The sequence below is a fragment of the Trichoplusia ni genome, chromosome 16, assembly GCF_003590095.1.
Source record: "Trichoplusia ni isolate ovarian cell line Hi5 chromosome 16, tn1, whole genome shotgun sequence".
Lineage (NCBI taxonomy): Eukaryota > Metazoa > Arthropoda > Insecta > Lepidoptera > Noctuidae > Trichoplusia > Trichoplusia ni.
This window is the reverse complement of record NC_039493.1, coordinates 3,611,276-3,639,264: the sequence shown is the minus strand read 5'-3', so window position 1 is coordinate 3,639,264 and position 27,989 is coordinate 3,611,276. Positions and strand designations below refer to the sequence as shown.

Sequence of the window (27,989 nt, the reverse complement as noted above, 5' to 3'; positions counted from 1 at the left end):
ATCAAAGAATATTTTAACTAATCGATATTTTTATAAAGATTAACATTTTAATTACCGCTGTAAATTTGGGGAGATGTTTTGCCAGGATATATTTATCCGTTGGAAATTTTGCTATTTACGTGATGGTAATATTCAGCATTATAATAAACATTAATTTTACGACGCTCTCTAACCTCTGTACACATTACCGTGAGAGACGACATGACATATTACCTACTGCTACTTAAAAAATAATATCACTGACGGACTAGTTCTCATTTTAATTCCTAACTTTTAGTCCTAACGTCTAATTTACTAAATCAATTTATTGTTCTTCGTGTAGGTACAACTTTTAACATATTTCCTAATTTATTTGAAGAGTTTCCCAACAAAGATACTTGCTGAAAACGAGGCCTGTACGTAAGATTCTATAAATACACTAAACACTGTAAATACATACCCCCCAATACGTTAATTAATCGATTACACACATACAGTGATTAGTAGAGACCTGCCACAATATAATTAGATGATTTATCAACAGTTTGATCTCTTCGCAAAATTAATAGATCCAAGATTGCAAGCGAAGCCGCCGGCAAAAATAAGTAATTTACATACATTTCTTACTAAGCATGGCGCAATAGTTTTGTAAAGCACAGTACACACTGATTTGTTAGTAAAAAGTACTGAAGCTGTTGCAAAAACACTTAAAATTTTGTTTTGTAATTTTACGGTGTAAAAGGATACGAATTTCTTAATATAATATTATTACCCTTGCTTTCTTAATTCTTACAATAGTGATACTAAACGCGAAACCACTGAACAGAGTTCATCGAAACTTGGTAAATAGGTAGTTTATAACCTGGATTAACACATAGGATAGTTTTCGTCCCGATTTTATTTTAAATACATAAAAAATAATGGCAGAATATCCAGATGTGTGATGCTGCCCCTTATTCGTTGCCCGATGCGTTGGTATCTAAGACGTTGTGCATACAAATCATCAGTCATTGAAACACATACACTGATACCATGTCGTAGAGATCTCAGAACACCTGTTACATACCCATCTCTAGGTAACTACTCCATATGCACTTCTTAGATTTTGCGATATCAGGGAATTGTTCTCAGTATGAATCACAATATATGCAGAATAGAATTCTATTTACTAGAACCTCCTTGCGCTGTACATAGTAAGGCCGTTGTGGAACAAAGACAGCAATACGCTTAGTATAAAACGCTGTCTCGCTTTAACTAAGGCTACAGTTTTGCTGCCGTGCCGATAGCGTACTACCTTCTCTCAAAGTAAGATTACGGCATTGTGTAAGCAAGACAACGTATTACACTGTTCATAGCGTTGTCTCTTTTAGAAAACTGTAATCGAATAGAAAAGTTGTTGGTAGAGTACGATTCTAATGTATTAGATAACATTACTCGTGTCAGACACGCCTTTAGAATTCAAATACGTTTGCATATTAAACAAGTGTTGTAGATTGATTATGATGCTTATCTGGTGATGATGAAATGATCAATTATGCGTTTGATTTAACTGGTATTGGGAGGGCATACAATTAACTGCCTTATCTTGCAGTTTAGATAAACTTAACGTGGAAAATTGTGTGTGATTGATAAACAAGGACTTGATGGTGGAGGAGATTTTTGAATGTTTTTTTTGTATCTTTTTAAACCTTTTTGAGTTTTTCTGTAAGAGAAGTGTTCACCAGATGGATGAAAGTATGTAATACCGAAATTATGTTTCAATAAGTTATGCTTAAACATAGCCAAATATATAGAATTTCACAAAGTTATAAATATTTTCCTACCCTTTCTTTAAACCTATCCAAATCATTCAGCATGACATATATAGCATTAAAATCAATTCATTTGTCCGTTTAGGTTTAGGTATTCCTTAATTTATTTTTCCCAAGTTTACAAAAGACCTCTGTCCATCCTAATGAATATATCGTCGTAATAATACACAGATCAACGACATACAACAGAGTTATAACAGCTAACGCAAACGTCACGGATGGACTACTAAGTGTTAACCATAAACAGACCGACAGACACACTTTGAATACATAAGTCTGTCGAGTGTCGTATATTTTCCATTCCCTATAGTTCACACCCTTTGAGGATAAAAGGTTAAGGATATTTCCATGAGGACTCATTTGATGTGAAGCGGACATAAAGTCTAGAGATCCAGTGCGAATAGTGATTAGTGTTATTTGTTAATTAGTTAGTCGGTGAAGTGGACTTTGATGTTATTTCAAGCTGATTTTTGAATTTGAAAACTTGAAAGGAGGAGTTTTGGATTGACGATTTACTTTTTAATAACCGTAAAAGTTTAGGAATTTGAAATGTAAAATGAAGCTCTTGGACAAGATTTTATTATTGTGAGTTCTCTTACCTAAGTTATGACTTAAGACTAGTGTTTGTGTGTTCCACGAATCCTTGCTCTGAGCCTGTATCTCTTCGTGCTTTTGACTTGAACGGTTGAGATGTCAGAGGTGGAATCTCATATATCTCGATACGGATTACGTCTACAACGTTGCGACAAGCGACAACCCTAGAAATTCTAAAATACTAAATTTTCAAAACTAATATTTTCATTTTTCCTTCCTTTCAGTGAGGCGATGGAGAACAGAGTGGGCCTGGACTACATAGTGGAACATGCGGAGTACACGGGCAAGCTCGCGGCGGCGCTCACCTCGCCCGCCGCGCCCGTCAAGAAGCAGGTGAGAAGACCGCAGTAGACTGTAACGTAACGTAGTAGACCATAGTAGACCTAGAAGAGACACTATGTTTGTTAAATAACTTTTTGCTGGAGGCAATTGGGATTTAGTCGGTACAGTACAGGAACGTAAAGTTGTATTAAGTAGACCGTTTTCCAGGCACTTTAACAAGTTACAGTAATGATCCTGGCACTACTCCATATACTTATAATATTAACTGTTTTCAGGTGTTCGAGCTGCTGTCAGCGTTGTGTGTGTACAATGCTGATGGATACGCCCGGGCAGTTGATACGCTGGAGAGATACAAGGTAATTATTCAGGTTTGGTACATGACCAGCATATACAAGAACAATCTTAGTACAGGTTACCATCCGGAATAAAATAGATATCTCACATTTTGATAATTTTCTGATCATTTTGTTTGGCAAAGATAACTTTTAGAAGTTAAGTAGTTTTGTATTCATTAGTGACGTATTAGCATTAAGTCAAATACCTTTCTAAGTACTCAAAAGTTTGCGTAAATGAATATATTTATAACTTAATAGTTCCACTTACCTTAACTTTTCTATCTTCTAGACCCTGAAGGGCGAGAGGTACCGCCTCAGCGTGGTGGTGGAGGAGCTGAAGAACGCCAGCACCACGGACTACCGCACGGCGCTGGTGGCCTTCATCAACTGCCTAATCATATCAGCACCGCGCCTGCCCGACAGGATCCGCGTCAGGAATGAGTTTATTGGTGAGTGTTTAGCAGTAAAATGTAGTTTTAATTGAGTAGATGTTGAGAGACAGTCGGGTGGAGCTGTCTCGCCAAACCTACTGCGCGCGAAATGTCGCGGGTCGGTCCCCATGTTTTGACACCGCATACTATACAAAGAATAAAGTCATAAGTGAATCGTCATTAAAACGAAGAAAAAAAGTATAAGGAACTAGGTGTAATTGAATGTTTTCGTTGCACATTATCTGTGTTCAAAACTGGTTACTCAATAAAAAAATCATTAGGTCGTGCTTAAACATGTCAATGAGTTAAAAGTCACCCGAAGTGTCATGATGCCACCGTCAAGAGAAATGCAGAAACAATTATTTAGTTAGCACATCACAACTATAGAACCGTTGAAGTGAAGATAGTTTTTTAAACGTGCCTATTCTCTTATTACAGGACTGGGTCTGCTGCCAACTTTAAACAACTTGAGGTAAGAATCACAAAACCTTAGATTTACCTTGACAATGTCAGCATTTCATTTCAATACAAAAAATGATGTGATGTACAAGAAGTCTAGAGTGTGAGTGTGTATGTTTGTACCCCTCACGCACAAACCACTGTACCGATTCCAATAATCTTTGGTATAGAGGTAGCTGATACCTTGGATTAACATATAGGTCTTTAGATTTATCATAGGTGCGTTAGATTTTTACAGCTATAACCGACATCTAGGCGGGCAAAGCCGTGTACAGCAACTAGTGAACTATAAATTAAGTTTCACGCCCTTATATAGGTATCAATAAATAATCACATAATAAGGAAACAAAAGGAACAAGCTATTTAAATGATATTCTATAGAGCAGTGTGCAAAATGCATAAATATAACGTATTATGCCAAACTAGAAATTATATTATACCATATAAAGTTATTAACAGTTGTGTCAGATATCGGCGCCATTTTTTATAATTTATAGGCGGAACAAAAAATCTTGATACTTTATGATTATTGCTTTTGAAATTTATGTACGATTAATTTGTATTTGTATAGTTTTAGGATATGTTAATTTGGTAATTGATTGATGATGATTGTTTTCTGTTATATCAATAATAATGTTACAAGATATTACCAAAGTAGGAATTACTTACTACTATCAATGTTTTCCTTAACGTTTGCTCACCAAACAAAATCTGAGTACTTAGAGTCTCCATTCAAGCTTAAAATTAATGGAATTCTCTACCTAAGTAGGTAATATACAAAAACTATACCTAATCTTAATCACCGCAAAATTGATCACTTAGTAGCCACTAAGAGTAAAAACTGCCTTCGTCATGTTCATTCTTCTGTTTTTACTGGATTTGTTCTTGACTTGAAACTACTTTAGCCTTCTTTTTAAATGTTGAGTAACTTAGTTAAAGTTCTTAGTTTTGTACAACCCACGTTTTTGTTAAATTAAAAAAAAATATGGGTATCTAAATGTATATTTTGAATATAATAAATTAAAATCATGCTTGCATAAATCCATTATTTAAAAAGTGTCATGTTCTAAAAACGAAATTCAGCAAAGTAAATTAAAACTCTTAAAAAATTGCCAAAAAGTTAAATTAAAAACAGTCCCAAAAACAGGTAAAAAAGCCAGAAACGAATCTACCTGCGTCTAATCCAAAAGCATTACTAAACAGATCTTTGACAGCATTTGAAAAACGAACCCGAGGCGTGGGCGCAGACCGCTCCAAATATGGCGGCATATCCGCCGTGAATAATCTCAGATTTAAATACCAACGGAAAATGTGACTAAACTCCTTTAAACCGGTTTAGATAAAGTAACTTCGGTTATTCAGTTTTCTTAATAACCTGCAAATATGACTAAGCCTATGTATGTATGCAGGAAGTAGAGTTCTTGAATGAACTAGAAGTTTATTTGCATGGCATTTGCAAGTGTAAACTAAGTGTCATACAAGTGCCATGGCATGAATGTTAGTGTTAAAGAGATTACAAGATATTGAATTAAGTATTTGACATAGCAAATAAGGTTAATTGAAATTGGGTTTTTAAGAAGATTTATTGTTTTTCACTGCTGGGTACAGGCTTCTTCCCGTATAGGGAAGGTCTGATCATTAATCACCAGGCTATCTCACTGCGGATTGGCGTTATCAGATGTCAATATTTAAAATCCAGGTTTTATCACGATATTATCCGAATCAGCGGTGTCTCAAATTGAAACAATCTCTTTCCCTCTCCAGACATGAAGCAGCCAGTCATCCAGACCTGGGCGTCCAGTTGGACGTGTTTGAGGAGCAGCGCGAGAGCGACGAGGCTCAGGGTCCAGGCGGGATCAACCTCAACTCACACCTGGATGTGTTCTATGCCATACTTAAACAAGTAAGTCTTTGGGCATAGGCTTGGAATGGAGGAATAATCCCTTTTACTTAAGAAACTCCTGATGATTTTTCATTTGTTGAATATGAACCGATGAGCTTATTGATATGAATATGTACCATAAAGAGAAGACTCTTGTATATGTTCGCCAGTGTTTTCTATTTCGATAAAATAATCTGTTAAAGACAAAATGGATACTTACATAATTATATTAGAGTTGTTACAAGAACTACATTTGTCACTCTTTGTCTTTAGTGACAGATATTTTTCTCAAGATTTGTTTCAAGAATTAAAATTTCTTACAATCGAGTTACTTTTGCCAGTGCTAGTCTATTTGAAGTCTTGAAATTTCATTTCATGGGTATAATTTCTCCAGGTAGCCGACACTCCTCAAGAGATCCCGTTCCTGAGCATTCTGCAGCACCTGCTGCGGATCGACCCGAAGGAGCCGGTGAGCGACATCGTGTGGGACACGGCCGAGACACTGGTGCACCGCGCCACGCTACTCGAGACACGCGAGGATGCCGCCAAGCTGCTCAGAGCTCCCAGTGTGCAGGTATGTACAAAAGATTTAGATAATAGTTTTTTTGTACATCAAATTCAATATGGGAATATTTCATCTGATTTTGATAAGAAAAAATCAAATTATGTATATGCTTCAGCTAAGTGTAAAGAGTGTGAGAGAGAGTATGTGTATTTAAAAAAATAGAAGTTAATAACTTTAGACTACAAACAGATTTGGTTCAGTAAAATATATGGATGTAAATGTCGCTGGTATTTCTCCTTTGTTAATTAAAGTCGTCTTATTCTTTCAGGCTAAGGTGGGCTGCACGTGTCAACATCGAGATATGTCAAGCGGTGGTAGAAAGCAGAGCCTGCAGCGAGCACTGTCGCCACCGCCGCCGCCACCACCACCTGTCATGATGCCTAGTCCAGGTAGAGACACTGCTTGAATGTTACCTTCCAAATCATAACGTAAAACAAAATATGTATATAGTAGCAACTTCCTGAACATTGTGAGATTTCTTTGATCAAGTTTTCTTTTAAACTATGTATAATGGCATATCTTGTACGAGCGTAAAGCTATTTGAAAGTTACAAAATTACAGATGTCATCATAATAATATGACGTCACTTCTTGTTCTGCCAATACTTAAAACAATAAGTTCTCTTAAACAAAGTGTTCTGCTATTATTCTAAAATTCTCATACATAGCTGCTGCAAAACTAACTACTATCATACGTTACAGCGATCCCACCCCCTCCAGCCCCGATGCTGCCCCCTCCCCCGCCGTGCGGCCCGCCCCCGCCGCCGGTCCCGCCGCCGCCGTCCGCCTGCGCGCCCGCCCCGCCCGCCCCCACCCTCGACATCAAGCTGCCGCAGCAGGAGACGCCTATACCCAAGACTAAAATGAAGACTATTAACTGGAATAAAATACCTAATAACAAAGTAAGTAGTGGGTTCTAGAACTTCTAGTGCCTTTGGTACTTGAGATTGTGACAGACTTTTTGGCACGTGAGACTCAATACTTTTACATGAGTATTTGCTGCCAAAAATCATTTTCAGATTTCGAAATTTAGTTTGACACCGATCTGATCCTAAGCGTAATTCGATCGACTAACTTTTATTCTTGACAAAAACACGTTTTTGCTACAAGATTATCATCTCTAAATAATCTTCCCATTCTACACCAACAGGTAATTGGACAAAACAACATCTGGTCGCTCGTGGCTTCCAGTCACAAACACTCACCAAAAGCCGAACTGGACTGGAGCGAGATCGAGGGACTTTTCTGTCAACAGGTTGGTACCATTCAATAAAAACTACTATCATTTCTACGACTTATAGACTACCTTATAGGTATATTAAGTCATTATAAAATCTCACCTGTTCATCGAATGTGAAAACGTAATGTCAAACTTGGCAACTTTGTTGCCTTTCAAAAATTAAATTATATAAATTCCTTCTAAGACTCTCCGAAAACTCCATTAAATCTTAGATATGTTTTCTGCCACAAGCAAAGAAAATAACTGCAATTTAAAACTACAAACAAAACATTATACCTTATCCCATACATCATCATTCCAGATACAGCCAACAGGATCAGCAGGATCTTCTCCAAGGCTCGGCCGGAGTCCGATCTGCGACAGCTCGGGGGAGAGGAAGCCCAGGAAGGAGTCTTCGGAGATCACACTCCTGGACGGCAAGAGGAGCCTCAATGTTAATATATTCTTGAAGCAGTTCCGAAGGTAAAGTCTTACAATAATTTGAGCAAACTTTTTACAGACAATGTTGTGTTCACTGGAAAACTCTTAATGCAAAGGCCACACCAATACCACCGCTAACCCTGAGCTTGTTTCGACACTTATTCTCCGGATAGTATCTACGAAAAAAATCTGTGACTTTTCCATTTCGTCTTTTTACAATGTTGACTCCATCTTACTCAAAAAGTGGCATGCAAAAGATCATTAACTATATCCGTACTATAATTGATACTCTTTAATTCGGTTCATTTATAGTTCTGCTAACATTTTATTATACACTCGTATAACCAAGCATTTTCCAACAAGAATATCCTAAAAATACATTGAATCATTTACAGTTCCAATGAAGACATTATTCAGTTAATCCGTGAAGGATCTCACGACGACATCGGTACTGAGAAGCTGCGAGGTCTGCTGAAGATATTACCAGAAATAGATGAGTGTGAGATGCTGAAAGCCTTTACCGGTGACGTCACAAAGCTGGGTACTGCTGAGAAGTTCTTATTGCAGCTGATACAGTTACCAAAGTAAGTGGTTTTTTGGTCTACATGGTGGTTTTCTAGGTTTCCTGCTTTGAGGGTCTACTAGCAACTCACGTTAAACATTAACATTTGTAAAAAAGAGAGATACACCCCTGCGGTGCGTAGTTTGCCATCCTGCTTTCATTCTTGCATCAGTATATAAGAAACTCCCTGATTTTTTTCTTAATATAAGAACAGGACCGTAGAAATTGCCACGAGAAAGGGGAGGCCTAAGCCCAGCAGTGGGAGGATAAAGCCTGTGGATGATGATGATATAAGGACACCTTGAATTCGACCAGATGTTTTTCTGTGATCTTGTTTTATTTCTCATCGAGTATCTTTTATTCGATTCACAGTTACAAGCTACGGATTGAGTGCATGCTGCTAAAAGAAGAATGGGCATCCACAAGTGGTTATTTGGAAAGTGCCATCAATGCGATCTTGGTAGCTGGTGATGATCTGATGTCTTCAAGAGCTTTACAGGTTAGTTATAGATCTACACTAAATTCTTTGTTGTATTTAGAAGCAGAATTTAATGAAATACACAATGTGACTGTCCTATTGCTCTACTGATGAATACGGGAGCTGCTAAACCGCAAGTCGTGGGTTCCATTCCCACGCGGAATTTTGTATGATGTTTTTCCGTGTGAGACATACTTTTTCAATTAAGTAGTTTTTAAGCGTAAACAAGTGTGTCTATCAATCTGTTTACGTACTATATAATTAGGTTTGCTTACTGAGACCAAACGGTCGTATGGGAGTAAAAAAGGTATATATTATATCTTCTTGTTAATGTTTGTAGGAGGTGTTATACATAGCATTGATAGCTGGTAACTTCCTGAACGCCGGCGGGTACGCGGGAGGTGCGGCGGGTGTCAAGCTGTCATCCCTACAGAAGCTGCCTGATATCAGAGCTAACAAACCTGGTGTCACGCTCATGCACTATGTCGCTATGGTAAGGAAATTTAAGGAAGAAATAATTTTATCAAAAGTTTATTAGTAGTTTCTAGTTACTTTTTTATTTTTACCGTCATAATTTCAATATACCAGAACCAAATATTGATCATTCTTGGTTACTACCTCTAGCAAGCAGAAAAGAAGAACAAAGAACTCATCCACTTCGCGGACGACACTCGAGTTCTAGAAGAAGCTGCTAAGGCCAGCGTGGAACAGCTGCACAATGAGATCAAGACCCTCGCCAACAGGATCCAGGGCTTGAAGAAGGAGATCCTGCTGCCATCCACGCAGCATGACATCAAGGAGCAGATGGGGGACTTCTTGCATGTGAGTAGAAATTGCTCCTTAAAGGACCTCGCGATGATCGAGAGTGTATGTTTGAATAAATGGTTACATTTGTGTATTTTAGGTAGCAGAACAGGAGGTATCAGCTCTTAACAAAGACATGGAGGAGGTCGAGAGCATACGGAAGCAGCTCGCCGAGTTCTTTTGCGAAGATCCCGTGTCCTTCAAACTCGAAGAGTGCTTCAAGGTTTGATCTAAATTCTTATAAAATCCAAAAGGGCCCTGACTGTACATTACGCCATATTATACTCCAGAAAATTGATGACAAATTAATTGTTAAACTTTTTAACGCTATTATTTGTTTTGGCAGATGTTCGTTTGGTTCTGCAGCAAGTTCAGGTCAGCTGTGGCTGATAACGAGCGGCGGAGGGCGAATGAGGAGCAGGCCGCTGCCAGGAGGAGGGCTAGAGACCTCGCCGCTGCTAGAGTTAAAACTGGTACGTTTCCAAAAATTCCCCTTTTGGTTTGGCTTTCAACCTTACCCGAGATAACTTCATTCATTTTTGAGTTATACTAGTTACCCCAACAAATTGTATGCCTAGATTTCAATCGAAGAACCGTAAGCTCATGGACTTAGGTTGTTTAAAAAGAATGGCACTAAGCAGAATGTTTCGTTAGATGTCTTGGAGATTAGAGGGCAGAATGAACATACTCGAATATGAGACTTATTCTTGCAACAATATCACCTTCACCTTCACCTGCAGGTAGCGGTAGTGTCTGCAGCACTCCTGTGTCTGAGTGCGAGTCCCTCATGGAGTCCTTACTGCTGGACATCAGGAACGGACTAGGCAGGAGGTCCTTGAGGAAACCGCATGACCCGTCACCTTCACCAGGTAAATCATTGATCACAGGAGTAAATGAAGAATCTTCAGAAGAAAACTCGTAATTTTTTATATGTACTAAATTTTTTGGGATTCATAAAACGACAGAAATCAGTTTTTTCACTTCCTTCTTCAAACCTATTAACCATCCTTGATGTAGATCTAGGGCAATCATTTATTTCGTCACTTTCTCTGATGTGTGGTGACTGCTAATTCCATGTTTCGGCTATGTAACTTAAACTATTATAATTATGTTCTGTTTCAGATGTGACTCCCACAGGCAGCCTGCGCCGGCGCAGTCGCGCCAGCCCGGGTGACGACGAAGAAGGCTTACTGGAGTTCCTGCGACACTCCTCACCTGCCGCCAACGATCTGAGGGAGAGGAGTGCATGGGGCAGTCTCGGTATGATAATAACTCATTTCTCATCCTCATATTTTTTTAGTTACTTCTAGTATATATTGGGAGAAAATAATGACTAGTTTTATTTCAATCATATTATTTGCGTAAGAAACATGCTTACGACGTAAGTATTTTTGTACCGAACTTTTTAAAGTTTCCTTTAGAAAGGAATTTAGTAACAATGACATGTAGTCAAGAATCATATACATAGCATTCGGTAAGCTCTTATGATTTGCCCAGTATATATTTAGTTAATTTTTTTCCGCCTGTGTATCCCCAGACCGCTCGTGGTCCCGGCGCGGCGCCCCCCGCGCGCGGCTGGAGCTGCCGGAGTCCCGCGAGCGGCCCGCGTCCCCGCGCACGCCGCTCACGCCGCACGCGCCCGCGCCCGCCGAGCCCGCGCCCGAGCCTGACGCCGCGCCCGCTAAGCCCAAGTACGTACCAAGTCATGCCTTTGAAAACCAAAAATACTTTCAAACTATCTTTAACTTAGTTTTAAACTTAGTTTTAAACTTAGTCATATTTTTTATAAAACTCAGCTTTATCTAAATTAGAAGCAAAACTTAAAAAAAAACCATTGGCCTATTCTAGCCGTAGCATTACTTTTATTTCTACATAATTATACATATCTATTTTTGCTTCAATCTACCAAACCGTGTTTTAGGGTGAATAATCAGGCGAATAAAAAAAATCGTTATGATATCGCTTAATAGTTATTACTACTTAATAGTAGGCATGTTATGCGGAGGAATGAAAATCATGTGGTAAGGAAAGCGTTAAGCATGGATGTGGATGGATATAGGGGAAGAGGACGACCAAAGAAACGATGGATGGATTGTGTGAAAGACGATATGGCTGTAAAGAGTGTTTCTTGTGAGATGACGGCCGATAGGAAGGTATGGAAGAAGATGACATGTTGCGCCGACCCCAAATAAAATAATTGGGATAAGGGCAGGGGAATGATGATATCGCTTAATAGTACCTACAATCAACTGACTTAAATTGTGTCTATACTTAGTTTTCAAATTTCATTTGCCTTTTATATGCGGTAGTAAATATTTCTAATGTAATTTCCTGAAGTCTAATCTATGATGATGTTGACAGGGAGTGGCGACAGAAGATCGAGTCGTGGCTGCGCGCGAGCAGCCAGGAGGAGTCCCGGCCGCGGCCGCGCGCCGCCAGCAGGCTCCACGCCGACAAGCGCTCCTTGGAAAACGACTCCGGTACGTACTAGTAGCTAGCATACGTACTACATACATGGCAGGAAGATCAAGGTCAAAGACTTGTCAGATTGTCACTTTAATGATCTACTCTGAACTATCGAACAAACCTCAAATATATCCACCATTTTATTGTCCATATACTTACCTTTTTTTAATCGCACGTGTAAGTGCCAAATTGCGTAATTTAATGCGTAATTCTACCAAATAAACGTAAGAAACATTTTACCCATATTCTTTTCCCACTTGGGGACCAAAACCTGCTTTGAATACTAACGATATTTAGATCGCTGTTAACGTATATTAACGTTACATTACATTTGGCAGAGAGCGAGCGTAGCGCAACGTTGGAGCCCCTGCCTGAGGGTCGCGCTGAGTGGAGGCCCGCTGTGCTGCCGGACAGCGACGTGGTCAAGGCACTCGAGACTGTCGAAGGTAAACCATCAGATACAATTATGATACACTTCTCTTTTTTGTATTGTCACTGTTGTTTAAAGTAGTGTGTGGTTTAAAATAATATTGCGAGCGTACAAAAGTATAAAGAATTTAAATGGAGAAACTACATCAAATGATTCTTTTCCCAGATGTACAACCACAGAAAAAGGACAACAGAGTACCTTGGAGGAAAACGGAAGAGAACGAAGAAATGAGAAGGCTCAGGAGGCAGCGGTCGCGACAGCAGATAGAGTCACCGCAACCTTTGATATCCATCACCGAGGAGCAGCGGAAACTGCCTGACATAAAGGTCACAAGTGACAGGGACCTCAAACTGCAGAGGTTTGAAAAAACGGATAGAGTAGATATCGACTCTGAAAATATTGAAACCCCACCAGTCCAAAGAAGATTCAACTCATCATTCAACCCTCCGCCAGAGAGAGAGCCCTGCAGGAAGTTCCAACCGTCTCTACCCTCACGATCCAATGTCAATGACAAAGCTACCACAGAAATGAAAGATTTATGTCAAGAAATATTAGGAGATGGCCAGTTCGATAGATTCTCTGCCGCCAGAAGAACAAGAAGGTATAAGAGAAATACTGATTCCAGTTCCCCGGAAGAGGAGAAGAAACCTGAACCTGCCCCAGAATTAGTAGCCGAAACTCAAGTCATTAGGCCTTCAAAGCTAGATGTTCAGGCATCGTATAAAGTAGAAGCACCTCAAGAAATAGCAAAACCAATAGAAGCAAAGGAAGAAAAAGAAACCAGGCTGAAGAGGTGGCAAGACAGACTAAAGAACCAAAGCACAGACAAACCGACCAAAGATACAAAGCCATACCTTCGAATGAGACGGCAGACTTCCATAAACCAGGAAGATGTTCAGAAAGCAATAAGAGAACTCAAATCTCCAGCTGATAACCCTACGGGAGTGTGGTCAAGGGATGCCTACAGAAAATCACTCAACACGAAAACGGAAAAAGTTACAGAAAAGCTTCCAGAACGAACAACATCACCAAGGATGTCGAAAGTCAAAAGCGAGCACGAGCTGAACGACGAAGGCTTCGAAGAGACTCAGAGCCTGAACTCGGAGAGCGCATCCCAAGGTGCTTCGTCAGGCTGCAACGTTGAGTGCGAATCCCCAGTGCCCAAAATCTCCAAGTCCCCAGTTGTCCCAAAGAAGATTTCTACCAAAGAGACGAGGACGCCTCCTCGTACGCCCATAGACCCCAAACGCGTGATCCCGAAACGGGCTAGTTCGTTGAGAGTGGAGAGGTCCACTTCCCGGGCCTCGCTGCGTAGCTCTAGAAGTTCTCTGAACAGTTCGACATCAGTGTCGACTGTGAAACGAGTTCCGCCAGCTCCAGTGAAGCCAGCACCCAAGCCAGTGCCGAAGCCTATATCCAGGATGCCGGCTTCCAGGTCTTCTTCCAGCGGCAGTTCAGTAGGGACAACTAGGCCACCTTTAAAAAGTGTTAGCAGTAGGACAACGACGTCAGGTTTTATGAGACCCACTCAGGCCTCCAAAGGTAAGGTTGGATTGACCGCGCAACAAGTTCTGAGAGCTAGTGTTAAATAATTCGTGCTATTTTACCATGGTAGAGAACTGTAGAAGTATTTAAATAGTTCTTCTATGTATTTAGATGGTGCTAATAAAAAACAAAGACAACAGTCAAGACCAAACATTTACCGCGGGTATTATACAAACCAGTGAAAAAGCAACAAAAAAAGTATTGCAATCTTTTCTTTCTTTTTTCCGCGGTATCTATTTTAATGTGAGAATCCAGTGCCTTGTTTTCCGACCAGACTTGTTAGTAATAATTTAAATAAAATATAAAAAAATATTAATCTTTAAATAAACAGATAATTATTGGAAACTTCAGATAAATAGGCGCTAGAATCTCAAGAAAATCTGAAGTTTTCAATGACTGATTATTTTATAATAAGTTTAAAGATAAGATCTGTTTACAAAGAAAGATAATACGTAATGAACCCGTACGTAATTTTTATTTTTATTATTATGTGTTTATTTAATTTAATGAAAATATAAATTCAATTAATGTGCCACGAGTTAGTACGGGTATTTTATTTAAATTACCATTTTTATAAAATAAATTTAAGGGCAACACTGAGCTTACGATTTAAGGAAATTTTCAAATTCTGCTGAAATTAAAAAGGTAATAAAAATATTATATGGTTCAATAATATTTTCTTTCAATATAAGGCACAATTATAAAAAATGCTATCCTTATCCAACTTACTCAGTCGGAGTAAGTGAAAAAGAGATAGCTGTGTGTTCGGCAGCGCGGCTTTAAATCGTTTGAAATAAAATATTATTTAACCCACAAATAAAAAGTAATTGAAAATTTCCATAAACTGAACCAGTTATATCCCAGTTATCAAAGTCATTAATTTTTGTATCGAATTATGTACTAATAATTTTATATTTTATGAAATAAGAACAGCCCTCACTTCTAAAAATATTAAACGAAAATTATTTTTAATAAAAAAAAAAGTCTCAAAAACAGTGTTATACTTTTTTTTATATTTTTATAAGTGAGAGTAAAAACCTTTAATTGAAAGACGTACATCAGATCTGATTCGTTTAAATATCCATAGATCTTGATCAAAGGGACACATTGTCACAAAGTTTAATATAAATAAATGTAAGACTTAACCCAATATTTTATTGTAAGTGTTTATTAACTAAACGATATACAATAAATTTGACATATTACGACATACAATGCTTGTTTATTTTTCTCGTTTTTTTATTATTTTTTCGACTAAACTCTTATTTCTATTCATTATTTTATTCATTCAGAAAAACATGAATATTCATAATAGATTCTTATTCTGCAGTCTTATACGAAACCCCGATTATATTCCATGCGTACTCAGCACCATGGGCCAGTCATATACCTACTCAAACATTTAAATAAATATATGTTATCATTTTGTTTGAAAAAAAATGAAGCTTTAGGCAGCACTCAAGCCTGCATAATATACCTACCGCTGACAAAATTTCAAAAAAGTATAGTAAATATTTTAGTAGCTGTCAGACGCCCTATATCCTAGCTACAATGATGAATGATCCACATGGCCCACAGCCCAAGAGTGCTAATAATATTATTAATTACGATAAATTTTGCAAGTAATGATCAGAGAACTCCAGAGTCGACCAGTTCTATGACGAGTTCCGTCATCTTCCTCCTACAAGCAGCACTCGACGTCTGCACGGGCTGCAAGCGAGCGGTTGATGATGGCTCGCTATCCTGAGGATCATAAGATATAATGATTTGAAGGGACCATAAAAGAAATTGGCCAGAAATTACAAAGGGCAAAGAAGTTTGGTAGAAAAGGGAGGATTAGGCCTTACAAGGAGAATTGATAAAAGTGTCGTTCTGAACCACTATAGTCTATTTAGGTTAATACGATTCAAGGCTATGGATATTAAAGGCTGGGAATCCCTACTAAAATTATAAATGCGAAAGTAACTCTGTCTGTCTGTTATGCTCTCGCGTCTAAACCACTGAACTGATTTTAATGAAATTTGGTACAGAGATAGAGTTGACCTTGAGAAAGGACATACATAGTTTTTATCCCGGATTTTTGAAGAGTTCTCTTGGAAACGCGATATAACCGACCTCGACGCGGGCGAAAAGCTAGTTTACTATAAATGTCAACTTAACTTATGTGTCATTGACAGGAACCCGACAAATTTCTTCTAATACTTAATGTAGAAACCAAAACCATTTCTAGCTTAGTTAGACTTTTGATATTCACAACAAAGCGAAGTTTTAAGGCAATTTTTTGATCAAAATATTACCTACCTCATGTTGATACACGTTGGGAGCTTCATCACTGTCACACGTCATAATAGGGTACATGTCGACCGCGATCCCGAGGCCGAAGCGACCGGTGCGCTTGAACTCTTCTTGTAATCTGAACAGAATTATCATGCTTTAGGAAAATACAAGCTGCGTTTAATAAGGGGTCCTAAACTGAGACTTTGGAGTAAGACGAGAGTCGAGAATAGAACACAAAAGTACTACGTAGGTAACATTACAGGTGCGGAAGAGTATCCATTCTGTGCCACGGTAAACTTTTACAACTGCAATATTAGAATTCAAGAAGTACCAGCTCTTCCGCTCCATTTTGTCCGCGTGATTATGAAGATATAAGTAAGTTTTTTTTTATTGGTTTAATAGTTTTAGAGCGCATACATCTTCTCCCCGTTTAAGTAACATTTTTGTTATTGGTCTGCTCCTATTAATTACAGTATGATGACAGATTTGAAGTCGTACTCTTAGTTCAAACAAACAAACTCTGCAGCTTTAAAGTTTCAATATATAGATTTAAAGATGTAATGGGAAGCTCACACAAAAAAATAAATATAGTGAGGTACTTACAATTCATACAACGCATCTCGATTCAGACTTGTATTGAACACAGAGTCTTCATTGCTCATCTGCACCAGTCGCCGATGGAGTTCATCCACATAGTACTCCAGTAGGGAGGTGAGGTGCTCCGCCCTCTGCTGGCGGTCCAGGCAGAGGTACATTATGTAGACCAGGTCCAGAGCTGGAGACGCGTAGCGGACCAGCTGGAAGTCTACTATGTACATCTGGAAGAGATACGTGCATCCACGAAAGATTAATAAATATAAATGCGGACAACATCACATACATTGTTCTGAACCCAAAGTAAGTTGGTAACGCACTTGTGTTATGGAATCCAGATACAACGAAGGTAAGGGTTGAATTAAGGATAACGTTTGTTTGGAGTGTGAGTCATGAGAATAATGACGACCGTTTGCCGGTTATTGAAGTCGAATCAAATCATTAATTTTGGTTACAATTGGGGTACTGAAGATTCGTTTGATGTAATTTCAAATCGTTTCTGCAAATAGTCTTAACCGTCTAAGTGAGTACATGAGTAACAACAGTTGTTACCAACATTTTCATGCCTATGAATTGAAAAACCTATCTTACCTTTTTTGACGGGAAATCGTTAAACAACTCCTCGCACTTTGGGTTGAGGGGAAGGTAGGGTCAGACTTACTGACTAGAACCCACCTAGTTCCTTCATTAACCCTTTGTGTACCTAGAGCAGCGGAATCCATTAAAATAATCCCGCGGGCCTGACATATTACTTATAGCTTCTGTACACTACTATTACTTTGCAACAGTAAATAAAATTATGTAATAGACCACTTACATCAGCAATATCCCCATCAACATATTTGAATAAGAAGTTATTAGTCCAGCAATCACCATGACCAATCACCGCCAGAGGTTCCTTAGGGGTCACCAGCTCGACCATGGTATGGAAGAAGGTTTCCTCGCTGCAGAAGCTCCGGAACTTGTCCAAGTAATGGTCCTTGTCTTCGGCATCAGCCATCTCCTCTTCCACCATGGCTATGGCATTCCGAGTGGCCTCCATGTAATAGTCTTTGTAGTAACTTACGTTTTCCTCGACGTAAAATACTGTAGATAAAATAAATGATTTGCTTAGTTACCAGCTCAACCATGAGAAGGACAACAAGAGCAAATCATGTAACTACGACGTATACTTTTAAGGATTTACTAGAGGAGTGTATTTCTTGTAGTTTCTGCTACGCAGGATTTCATATAAATTCTATTTCATTCATAAGGCAAAATTGCAAATTGAGATCGGCTGACATAAATGGGAACAAAGCGCAGGTAGCAGAAAGCGACTCAGGAAAAAAAATACGCTCGTCTAAATTCACCTGAAAACGATACAAGAAAATAATCCATTACCTTCCGATATCCCATCTTTTATATTCAACAATTCGTAAAACGCCTCAGGGTCGTGGCACTTCATAGCCAGCGATAATGCATGGAACTGCGATAAATGCTTCAACACAAAGTAACACTGCTCGACACTCAACCCCTGATGTCTATCCGGCATCACATACCCTTCCATCTTCAGATCCTTCAGCACCAAGCAATCGTTCTGGGCCAAGTAGCATTTAGGTATCGACTTGAAGGGATTGTGAACGTTCCATTGCTGCTGAAAGCTGTGTAAGGCCGGCCATATCTTGTTGTAAAACGCGACTTCGTTGCAGAACAATTCGTCGCTTTTGAAGGCCTCTCTTCGTAAAATACTTTCGGGAAGGCATTTGTAGATGATGGAGCTCTCCCAAGGTTCGTCGGATTCGCTAGAGCCATCGGGTTCAACGTATCTTCGAATGCCAGTCAGAGAGATTCGGTACACCATTGAGGTATAGTTGTCGCCACGTTTGGAGCCTGGGGCACCCTGGGATTAATATATTATAGATAATACCGATGATTATTAATGCCTTAAAAGTAAAATCTTAGAGTAGACAGGTACAAACATATTAAAATGCAATCGCAAAAAACCGATTATTTTCTACTCTGCGCAATCTGAACACATTAACTTTTTCAAATAAACTAACTTCCATATTTAGTAAATACCAAAACAGTAAATATATATTTATATCCGCTAAGACTCACGATTTTAAGTCGGCTGATAAAAGAGTAATTACTAACGTCACGCACTTACCTCGTACTGTGTAATGGTGACATCCGGATAGTCATCTTTGAGCAGGCCCTGGAGGAAGTCAAGAGTAATCTCCGTCATGATAACCAATAGGCTGCAGCGATAGCTCCTGACTGGATAGACGAGTAAAGAACTGCAACTATCATTACCTGATTGGGCTCCTAGGGTGGCCATGATTCTTCTAGACTTTTGGAATGCTGTGCGTGTTTGGGTAGATGGAGCTGTTGGAATTAATCCCTTGAATACTTGTGGAACTTTTATTTTTGACGATCTTTAATAATTTTATAATTAAAATAGCCCTGAAAATGATTTCAATCCATATGTAAAGATAATATTATGAATAAAAACAAAAATAACGAACACAAAAGTAGCTCTTCCCTATTTGGTTGATGACTGAACTATATGACCAAACGGAATTACATAACAATGCAAAAAGTCTTTTCATACGACTGTATGTTATGTTTTTTTATACGTTGACTCAGATTTAAAAAAAAAACAGACAGAATCGAAAAAATATTATTAAGTTATACCTACTGCATGGTTGCCTTAGTGGTGTGGGGCACATTATTGAATTGTTACTCTGGCTGGGGTCGCCGTGATTGGATAATGTCACCGGTTGTTTCAGTAGTTAACGACGCAATCAGCTGTCTACTCCACTCTTCCCCGGTTGCGCAAGATTGTTCCCGAACCTAATTTCCATTATATTGAACATCGCTTGAAAACAATACTAATATAGCTGTATTTAAAATGAAACCCTACCTTATAAGAATACTCATTGATGAATGTAAGTGTAGGGGTAGAATAAATTTATCAAATTGTATTAACTCTTATTTAAAACCGAAATTGCTTAAATTCATATTTTTTAATTGCTTTTTGCTTTTTGAAGCTTTTGAATATATTCAATGAGAATTAACGCAAATCTATTTACTTACAGTAATACTTAGAACGAAACGTGTCGTTGATGTTCCCGCCGGAACAAGCGTTCAAATATTCAAATTTAGATTAGTCAAGTTTAATTATTCAAATTTGAATCTTTTCTTTAATTTTTAGGTCCAGATATACATTAAACAAATGTACAAGTAGTTCAAGTAACTGTATAACAACAACAGCAGTTTCGAATCTATTGTTTATCAGCGAACATTCTGGAAAAGCTTTGCTTTGGAACAAAAGTCTCGTTTATAATCATGTTTCGAACGCATTCGTTTAACGTCAAATCTGTAGCTGTCAAACTCATATGAAATTAAATTTTCAGTGAAAATAAAATTTCATTTCAATAAGAAATCCTGTAATACTCGTTGAAAGTCGTCTTCCCGTCATTAAATTTGATCGTTTTTAAGTTGAGATAGAAGTGATATAGATATAGTATCGCGCAGAATGCCGGTTGACCAGATACAGTACTCTGAAAGATACACTGATGACGTCTATGAATATAGGTAAGGTTTTCTCAATTCCTTTCCATATCTGTTTAATTTACATCATTTACACACGTTATATACGTGATAAAATCCCTAACCTACGTGTTATTGAACGGAATTTTCTTTGTTTCAACAGTTTCGGGACACAATATGGCTTGTTTCGTAATCCCATTTTCCCTTACAATTTTGCCCGGTGCTACAACGTTTAGTCTAATTTTTCGTTGAACGTTGTTGCTACAGCTTCCAGAGTCTAAAATGTATTGTACTAGCTGCCTTATTGGTTTTAAATCACTAATATTTCAATTCCTGCTAAACATGTAGTCTTGGCACAACCTCTTAATTGTATTTCAACTCGCATGTACGACGTACGTTGTTTACGAAAGGACTCATATTTCTTAATTTTGACCAAAATACTTGTCCAATAAGATTTTTTCTTACTTTTAAAAAATCAATGTTCCAGACATGTCATCTTGCCTCCTGACATTGCCCGTCTGGTGCCAAAGTCTCACCTCATGACGGAGACGGAATGGCGCAACCTCGGAGTGCAGCAGAGCCCCCGGTGGCTACACTTCATGGTCCACAACCCTGAGCCCCATGTCCTGCTGTTCCGGCGACCTAGGACCGACATAGCTACCCCTGTGAATGGTCTTGATAGTAATACTAACTCGGCAGTAAAGGTGTAAGAGAAATGTGATAGATAATTTAATTTATGTGTAGCTAGTGATAGAATATTGATTTGTCAGTTATAATTGACTAGCTTTTGAGGATTGGTCTGTTTGGTGTTGGTCATCACTCCAAGAAGTGGTCTAGGATAATCTGAAGCCTCAGTCTACCTTATTTAATTAAAATTAGTTTGAGATTGGGAAGTAGGTTGAAGAAGCACTCATTGGACTTTTAAAAACATATTCTGGTGTTGTTCTGTTCCATTGATGAATAATATAATATACCTCCATTATTTTCAAGATAAGATAATTAACTGCCTTTGCAAGATTAATTGATTAAGATAAAATCTTATCAATACAACCTACTTTCCGGACTGTAGGTAATCATGGTTATTTCATTTTCCCTGTCTGCTGATAATTATTTGCAATTTTCGGCAATCATAAAAAAAATTAACTCTCACCAGCAACCAACATGATTATAGTTATTACACTTTTTGTTTATTCAGTTGTGCATGCTTACCCTACCGGCAACTTAAGAGTGGGGTTCTAGTTGTGAAAGCAAGCTGCCGACCTTCCTTTCTCCACTGCAGTATCGTTCATTTGATTCTTATTGACATTAAATTTTATTTTACAAAATTTTATCACTAGTTGCATAATAATTCTATGAAATGATGAATATAATATAACACTATTTAAATGATAATCTAGGTAGCTTTTATGCATTTAATGATAACAAGTGTTTTAATTTAGATATCAGATTCTGTTCTGTGGTTTAGTAGATAAAAATATGATTGATTTTTAAACAGACTTCATTGAGTTTGATTCTTAGACCAAATTAGTTTTTACTGTATGGTTTCTATCAAATTGTATTTGTCAATTTTTTGTGCCACAGAACAGAAAACCATTTCAAAGTATTTCACTTTTTGACCAAAATACTTGTCCAAATACATAATGTAGTAGAAATGTGGGGTAATTCAAGGTTATTTTTAATAAGTCACTAAGAACAAATATTTGTTTGTATTCAGGATCGGATTGTTGCATTTCTTTTTTAAAGAAGTATATAATGCATATAGTATTTATGCAAAGATTTTAATGAAATTCTATGTAAAGCTAGGTTGTTCCTAATTATGACTGATCATTATTTATTTAGAATAAAATTGTTTATGAAAATGTATGTGCCTTTAGCAGTGTGCTTCTATATATAATATTATATGAATGTTAAAATTGATGTTCAGGTTTTCAAGATTCAGATTGGTTGTTTGTTTTTAACTCTCAATATAACAACAGGATATAACCTCACCAATGGGGTCAAAAGAATGCAAATTTTATGATGTGGAGCATCATATGTCATAAAAATGTCAAGAATATTTTAATAGCTATAAGTTTGCAATTACTTTTAAAATATAACATAACTATGAACACTTTACCTCTTTATTAGGCATTGTAACTCATTTACTATATAAGAAGCATTTAGTATTATATGTTATAAAACATAATTATTATTTAATTAAGTGCTGTTAATAACTCATTAATAAAATGTATAACAATATATTGTAGGCTATGTATACCAATGATGGTGCAAATTTCAATTAATGATATGATAAGTTAGCATATTAAGTTTTCTTTAATTATAATGTTTGTTAACTAATAAAGGTTTATACGGGCACTATTTTCTTTTTGTTGACAGCACAAACTCACAAGTCGCACAATTCTTACATGATATTTTTATAATTATGTACTCTCGGCTCTCATGCTCTATCTACATGCGGTTTTCAAACACAACAAGGTGTGTAGTCTAGGCCCTGACTATGTATATTAAAAATACATTATTTCTCTTAATTTTTGAATTGATTAAACATGGAATTTTGATAAATCCAAGACATGACAACATGCGAGATTCAAATAGATACAATGTTTAAAAAAGACGTCTCTGTTTATTTGAATTTCAATTCTTTTAAGATTTCAATTCAAACGTCTGTCTACACACTGTAGCGCCCCGTAGCCAAATCATGGCTTATAAGTATGGTTAAATGAAGCCTAAAGAGCATTCAGTGTATAGTGTGTGTGTGTGGTACTCGCCAATACATTGTAAACACTCGAGTTTGTTGAAAGAAATGAAGAATATTATGGGATAGTCCATTTTTGTGTGAGTGTGCGAGGGAAAGGAACAGGTATGTAAAACAAACCACAATATACTATGTTGAATGTTTATTTGTGTTTAACTTCTAAAAACATTTTAAACACAGCAAAATACAAATAAATGCGGAAGTAGTACATTTCATAAAGTTGCCAATATTAAAATAATAATTAAATTTCGTAAACAGAAGACTACCGTACTACGCAATAAACAAAAATAAAATTATTAACAATATATTAGTGTAAATTTTTATTTTCTATTTTCGTTAAAAATAATAATAAAGATTGTGCTTTTTTCTTATATACTATATTAGCGAAATTAATAAGAATTTAAGTAACAGTCGCTAGGTAGGCCGACATTCCGGAATGTTGCCAGCGTCAAAAAGTGCCGGTAATTCAAAATGTCGGTGTACTGTCGCGACGAAAAAAATAAAATAAACCATGATATGGTTAGATCCGATGTCTTAATTTAAAGTTAGCTTCAACAGGATTATTTAACGATCGTATAAAAGTCTCTCCAATATATCCTTATCTAAAAAAGGTAGGCAGCATCTTACTAGTAGACACACGGTACATATCGAGATACATATCGGTATACGACATAAAAATCGTCGCACCCAAAATAGCCTAATCGAAAAACGTGTCATGCCTTTTGTAATAGTGAAAAAGTTTTGGATACAATGTTATTTAGTTTCTAAGAAGAGTTTCTACAGTCCGTCAGTACTATCTGGCGCGGACCGCGACTGTGGGCCACGCCGGACCGCAGTCCCGGCTCCCGCAGACCTAACTATGAAGGAAAGGAAACTGTCTACTCTGCATAGAAGCACTTCGATTATTATTTTTCATCATCTAACGATACATTTTTGATAACTCGATAAATGTTTAACATACACAAACATGCATATAAATAACATGCTTGATATCATTTTGGCTACATCTAAATACTACTCGCAAAATTGTTAACGAATCCACTTTACCTACTGCCACAGTGTATGGCATACATTTTCATAAATCAGAGAGGTCGATCTATATCTATATACATTTCCACTAAAACTTAGGCCCTTCCAGTGGTTGCGGTATAAACATCGAGGTTGCATCCGTTTGTGTTGCATTATTTATCAAAATATGTCACAGTTGTGGTATTAAAGCTAGTTGTGATCCTATTAAAGCTCTCAGCTTTAAGCGTTCAGTGTGACCACATTTATAGTTTTCTTACTATTGTAGTGGTTTCATAAATTCTGTATGTTCCTTGTATAATCATAGAAAAGATGGATATGGTTACGTAGAATGCTTGCTGATATGATAAAATGTGGTCAAACCAACCGAGCTGCCTTGTAAACAATATAGACCACCGATTAGTCGGTGCCCACGTCGCTTGTTCGTTTCACGTGATATAATACATAACGCTTGTATGTTACACAGCAAAAATGATATGGAAGTATACAAGAAGTGATATGATATATAATGGAGATTGTACTAACAAGATATGTACTTAAACGATTAAAATATCAAGTATCCACAAATTTGGTACAATTTTTGTTAAATATATATGTATAAATGCTCGTTACAGTGTCTTTTTCGTTGGATCGTTTCGTTCTAGCAACACTGTCGGAGTGATAGAGGGGAAAAACAAAAACAGTAGAAATTCTGTCAGGGATATCTACAGGAATCTACAAACTGTTAGAAATGAAAGCGACTCATTCACGATACGTACTGCAACAATGGCGTGCCCTTATTTATACAATAAGCGTTGCATACGACTATCGTCTTGAAACGACGCTACAATGAACTAATACTAGACAATAACACCGTTAGTTCTATATAGCTGGTTCCTTACAGGCTTCTACTTTTAGTATCTTTCCCCGAAGCCCACCCGATTAGAAATGTTGTGGAATGTTAGAGCTCATGTATAAGATAGAGACAGCATGTGCAGGTATTGTTAGTGATGAGTCGAAAATTAGTAGAAATACTGTACAAATTGTATAATACTTCGATGTTCATAGGATAGAAGCGTTCGCTTGGTATCGACAGTGTTGCTAGTCCGAAGGTCTCATGGTTGTGGCCGAGGCCGGCAGCACCATGCGTTGGGAACCACTCGCTGAACTACTCTTTGGTGGGAGGTTTCCCGTTGGTGTACTGCGGAGGAGAGTTCGATGTTTGGTTTGGGTTGTCCTCCGTCATCACTGACACTAACTCTTCGACGGCGCGGCCAAGGTCATCTGTAAATAGAAATATTATTTATAAATTACTCAATCTTTTACAAAATAGTGTTATCTATTTGGCTTGTTCTTTTATAGAGAGTAAGTCTCGTAGAGTAGAAAATATTTCAAAATGTTTTCAAAATTATTACCTCAAGGTATACGTCCTGTTAGGTTTGCAGAAAACAGAAAACAAAATAGCATGAATATTAGATATCGAATAAACGACGACACTAAACATGCATCACTCAAAACCATGCAAGAAATCCTGGCAACGATGTAAAAACAACAACAACTTGAGATAAAGCAGCTAAAAACAAAATGAACCTAATGAAATATTAAACTCTGCGAAATACAAAACCAAAATTAAAACAACACTAGCAGTAAATAAGTGCGTCAAATGGTGTGAGGTATTCAACCAGCTGTCGAATCACCTTCAAAACGAAGCTACTGATAGTGATAGACGGTACAAAAACCGCAACTGTTTAAGTGGCATCAGTAGAGCTACAAGCGGCAACCAAACAGTTCCTGTTGTCTGACCTGCGCAGTGCATGAGCGAGTGCACGGCGTGCGGCGGCGGCGGCGGCCGCTCCAGCGCCTCGCGCTCGCCGCCCGCCCACCGACCTCCGCCGTCTTATATACCACACAACGTTATCAACATATTCAAGGGACATAGGACACCGCCTTGGGGCACCCACAATAACTTACTCAATTTTTCCAACTTATTAGAACACACATTTTTGTCTTATTTAAGAGGTTCCTTTAAGAGATATAAAAATATTCGGGGTGCAAACCGTTTATTCCAAACATATATATTCTTATATAAACGATTGTTGGGAACATCATCAAAAGCCATTGACAGGTCAATAAATGAAAATCACTAAAAATACTCACTGGTTTGGGACTCATGATACAATCCGTTGTGCATCTTAGCCGGCGAGTCAGTGGCGAGCTGTGAAGCAGTCACAGAGCGAGTCTGGAGTGTGCCCGTACGAGCCGGGGGCGAACCCTGAGCAGGCTGGAAAACGGACAAAGAAAATTTAGCTTCATGTGTTGACTTAAGGTTGTATTTACAGTGATGTGACTTAGTGGTCTTATGTTTTTACCTCATCGAGCAGTCTTCTCAGCCGCTGCAGCTGTGCCTCGAGCTGCCTGTTGTGTTCCTCGAGGATCTGCATGCGCGCCTCCAGGCGGCCCTTGTGCTGGCGCAGCAGGCGAGCTTCGGCCATCATGTCCTGGAAATAGAGCATGGAATGGTATGAATTAATGTTCCTTACTTAGTGCTTGGTAATGTTCTAAAGCAGTAGGTACCTAAATTAAATGTGTAATGGACAGTATAATTGACAGATTATTAGGATAGTGGTATTACCTGGTCAACAGGAGCGTTCCTGTTCTCGTTGACACCGTGTTGCTCCTCAGGAGTGGATCCTGGAGTCTGCTTGGCCTTCAGGCGCTCGTATTCAGCCTGCAGGCTAGCGTTCTCTTCTTCCAGTTCCCTGTAAAAATAGAAACGTCTGATGAGAAAACTGATATCAAGAACAATTTAATTCAAAAAGTCCTAGTTTTATTTTTCATTTATATTTTTTTGTGTTGTATACACAATATGTTACCTGATCATAGCCTCCAGCTCGTGTCTCTGCTCGCGGTGTATGATGGACACGACCTGCACGGGCGAGCGCGGCGCGTCGTCTGCCTCGCCGCCGCCGTTCAGGGACGCACAGTACTGCGCGATCAGCTGATGCTCTTCATCGCTGAGGGCATATACACTTTCAGAATCATGTGGCCGAGTTGAAATTGATGCAGTCTTAGAAAGTTTTGAGGTTATATTGTCGTCGGTTTTTTATCTAAGATCTATTCTTCATTAATGTAAGTAGCAAGCCTTTTGGTCTACAAAGCAGTAGTGCAAAAAGATTTTTTATTGTATAATGTTATGGTGTTTATTAAAAACTGTTTTTTGTTGCATTAAGTCTGAGCGCTGCTTCATCTGACTAAACAGACTTAAAATAATTATAAAGAATTGAAGAAGTGTATGAGGAGTTTAGAGAGGGCTACGAGAGATATAATATAGTTAGCATATTTGTGTGTCGGTACCTGTCAGGCGTGTCCCCGGGCTTGGCGCCCAGCTCGACCTGCGCCAAGCGCGTGGCGTACAGCTCGAGGCGCGAGTGCATGTCGTCCCCGCCCAGCGCCGCGCCCGCGCCGTGCTGCGGGGACGGCGCGGGGGACTCCAGCGCGTCGCCTGGGGCAAGTGGTTATGTGATAAAACACTCAAATTGATTACT

At 38.2% G+C, this 27,989-nt stretch overlaps 4 protein-coding genes across 6 annotated transcripts in view; 2 read left to right on the top strand and 2 right to left on the bottom strand.

Annotated features, from left to right (window-relative positions):
* Positions 1-15,497, top strand: part of LOC113502070 (inverted formin-2) — a 123,670-nt gene extending 108,173 nt beyond the window's left edge. The window contains exons 4-25 of the mRNA XM_026883451.1: positions 2,609-2,717; positions 2,942-3,022; positions 3,291-3,450; positions 3,871-3,904; positions 5,656-5,794; positions 6,168-6,347; positions 6,607-6,727; positions 7,040-7,239; positions 7,488-7,592; positions 7,879-8,039; positions 8,393-8,581; positions 8,932-9,058; positions 9,378-9,530; positions 9,662-9,859; positions 9,942-10,064; positions 10,188-10,314; positions 10,582-10,710; positions 10,964-11,101; positions 11,379-11,532; positions 12,203-12,321; positions 12,646-12,753; positions 12,903-15,497. Coding sequence (XP_026739252.1) covers positions 2,616-2,717; positions 2,942-3,022; positions 3,291-3,450; positions 3,871-3,904; positions 5,656-5,794; positions 6,168-6,347; positions 6,607-6,727; positions 7,040-7,239; positions 7,488-7,592; positions 7,879-8,039; positions 8,393-8,581; positions 8,932-9,058; positions 9,378-9,530; positions 9,662-9,859; positions 9,942-10,064; positions 10,188-10,314; positions 10,582-10,710; positions 10,964-11,101; positions 11,379-11,532; positions 12,203-12,321; positions 12,646-12,753; positions 12,903-14,329 — 4,275 coding nt within the window. The 5' untranslated portion in view covers positions 2,609-2,615 and the 3' untranslated portion in view covers positions 14,330-15,497. The remainder of the gene's footprint in view (positions 1-2,608; positions 2,718-2,941; positions 3,023-3,290; positions 3,451-3,870; positions 3,905-5,655; positions 5,795-6,167; positions 6,348-6,606; positions 6,728-7,039; positions 7,240-7,487; positions 7,593-7,878; positions 8,040-8,392; positions 8,582-8,931; positions 9,059-9,377; positions 9,531-9,661; positions 9,860-9,941; positions 10,065-10,187; positions 10,315-10,581; positions 10,711-10,963; positions 11,102-11,378; positions 11,533-12,202; positions 12,322-12,645; positions 12,754-12,902) is intronic.
* A 332-nt stretch (positions 15,498-15,829) lies between these two features.
* Positions 15,830-20,061, bottom strand: LOC113501808. Its single transcript, XM_026883076.1, has 7 exons — positions 19,831-20,061; positions 19,300-19,517; positions 18,534-19,032; positions 17,971-18,239; positions 17,163-17,377; positions 16,584-16,695; positions 15,830-16,025 (listed from the first exon to the last, which is right to left on the bottom strand). The coding sequence occupies exons 1-7, from the start codon at positions 19,859-19,861 to the stop codon at positions 15,912-15,914; spliced, it is 1,458 nt and encodes a 485-aa protein (XP_026738877.1). The 5' UTR covers positions 19,862-20,061; the 3' UTR covers positions 15,830-15,911.
* A 439-nt stretch (positions 20,062-20,500) lies between these two features.
* LOC113501813 (cyclin-dependent kinases regulatory subunit-like) lies at positions 20,501-23,039 on the top strand. The gene is made up of 2 exons (XM_026883082.1): positions 20,501-20,729; positions 21,172-23,039. Exons 1-2 carry the CDS (start codon positions 20,671-20,673, stop codon positions 21,392-21,394), a joined length of 282 nt encoding a protein of 93 aa, XP_026738883.1. The 5' UTR covers positions 20,501-20,670; the 3' UTR covers positions 21,395-23,039.
* Positions 23,040-23,566: 527 nt separating this feature from the next.
* The window catches only part of LOC113501806 (dystrophin-like), a 357,412-nt gene continuing 352,989 nt past the window's right edge, over positions 23,567-27,989 (bottom strand). For all 3 annotated transcript variants that reach the window (XM_026883066.1, XM_026883067.1, XM_026883069.1), the window contains 6 exons: positions 27,799-27,946; positions 27,318-27,458; positions 27,077-27,203; positions 26,814-26,942; positions 26,602-26,725; positions 23,567-25,728 (listed from right to left, as the gene is read on the bottom strand). In XM_026883066.1, coding sequence (XP_026738867.1) covers positions 25,613-25,728; positions 26,602-26,725; positions 26,814-26,942; positions 27,077-27,203; positions 27,318-27,458; positions 27,799-27,946 — 785 coding nt within the window. In that variant the 3' untranslated portion in view covers positions 23,567-25,612. The remainder of the gene's footprint in view (positions 25,729-26,601; positions 26,726-26,813; positions 26,943-27,076; positions 27,204-27,317; positions 27,459-27,798; positions 27,947-27,989) is intronic.

Coding starts and splice junctions, on each gene's coding strand:
- LOC113501813 (XM_026883082.1), top strand. CDS start 20,671: ATGCCGGTTGACCAGATACAGTACTCTGAAAGATACACTGATGACGTC. Junction 20,730..21,171: donor GATGACGTCTATGAATATAG/GTAAGGTTTTCT, acceptor TCAATGTTCCAG/ACATGTCATCTTGCCTCCTG.
- LOC113501808 (XM_026883076.1), bottom strand. CDS start 19,861: ATGTGCCCCACACCACTAAGGCAACCATGCA. Junction 17,378..17,970: donor TTGATGGGGATATTGCTGAT/GTAAGTGGTCTA, acceptor TATCTCTTCCAG/ATGTACATAGTAGACTTCCA. Junction 16,696..17,162: donor CGAGATGCGTTGTATGAATT/GTAAGTACCTCA, acceptor AATTCTGTTCAG/ATTACAAGAAGAGTTCAAGC.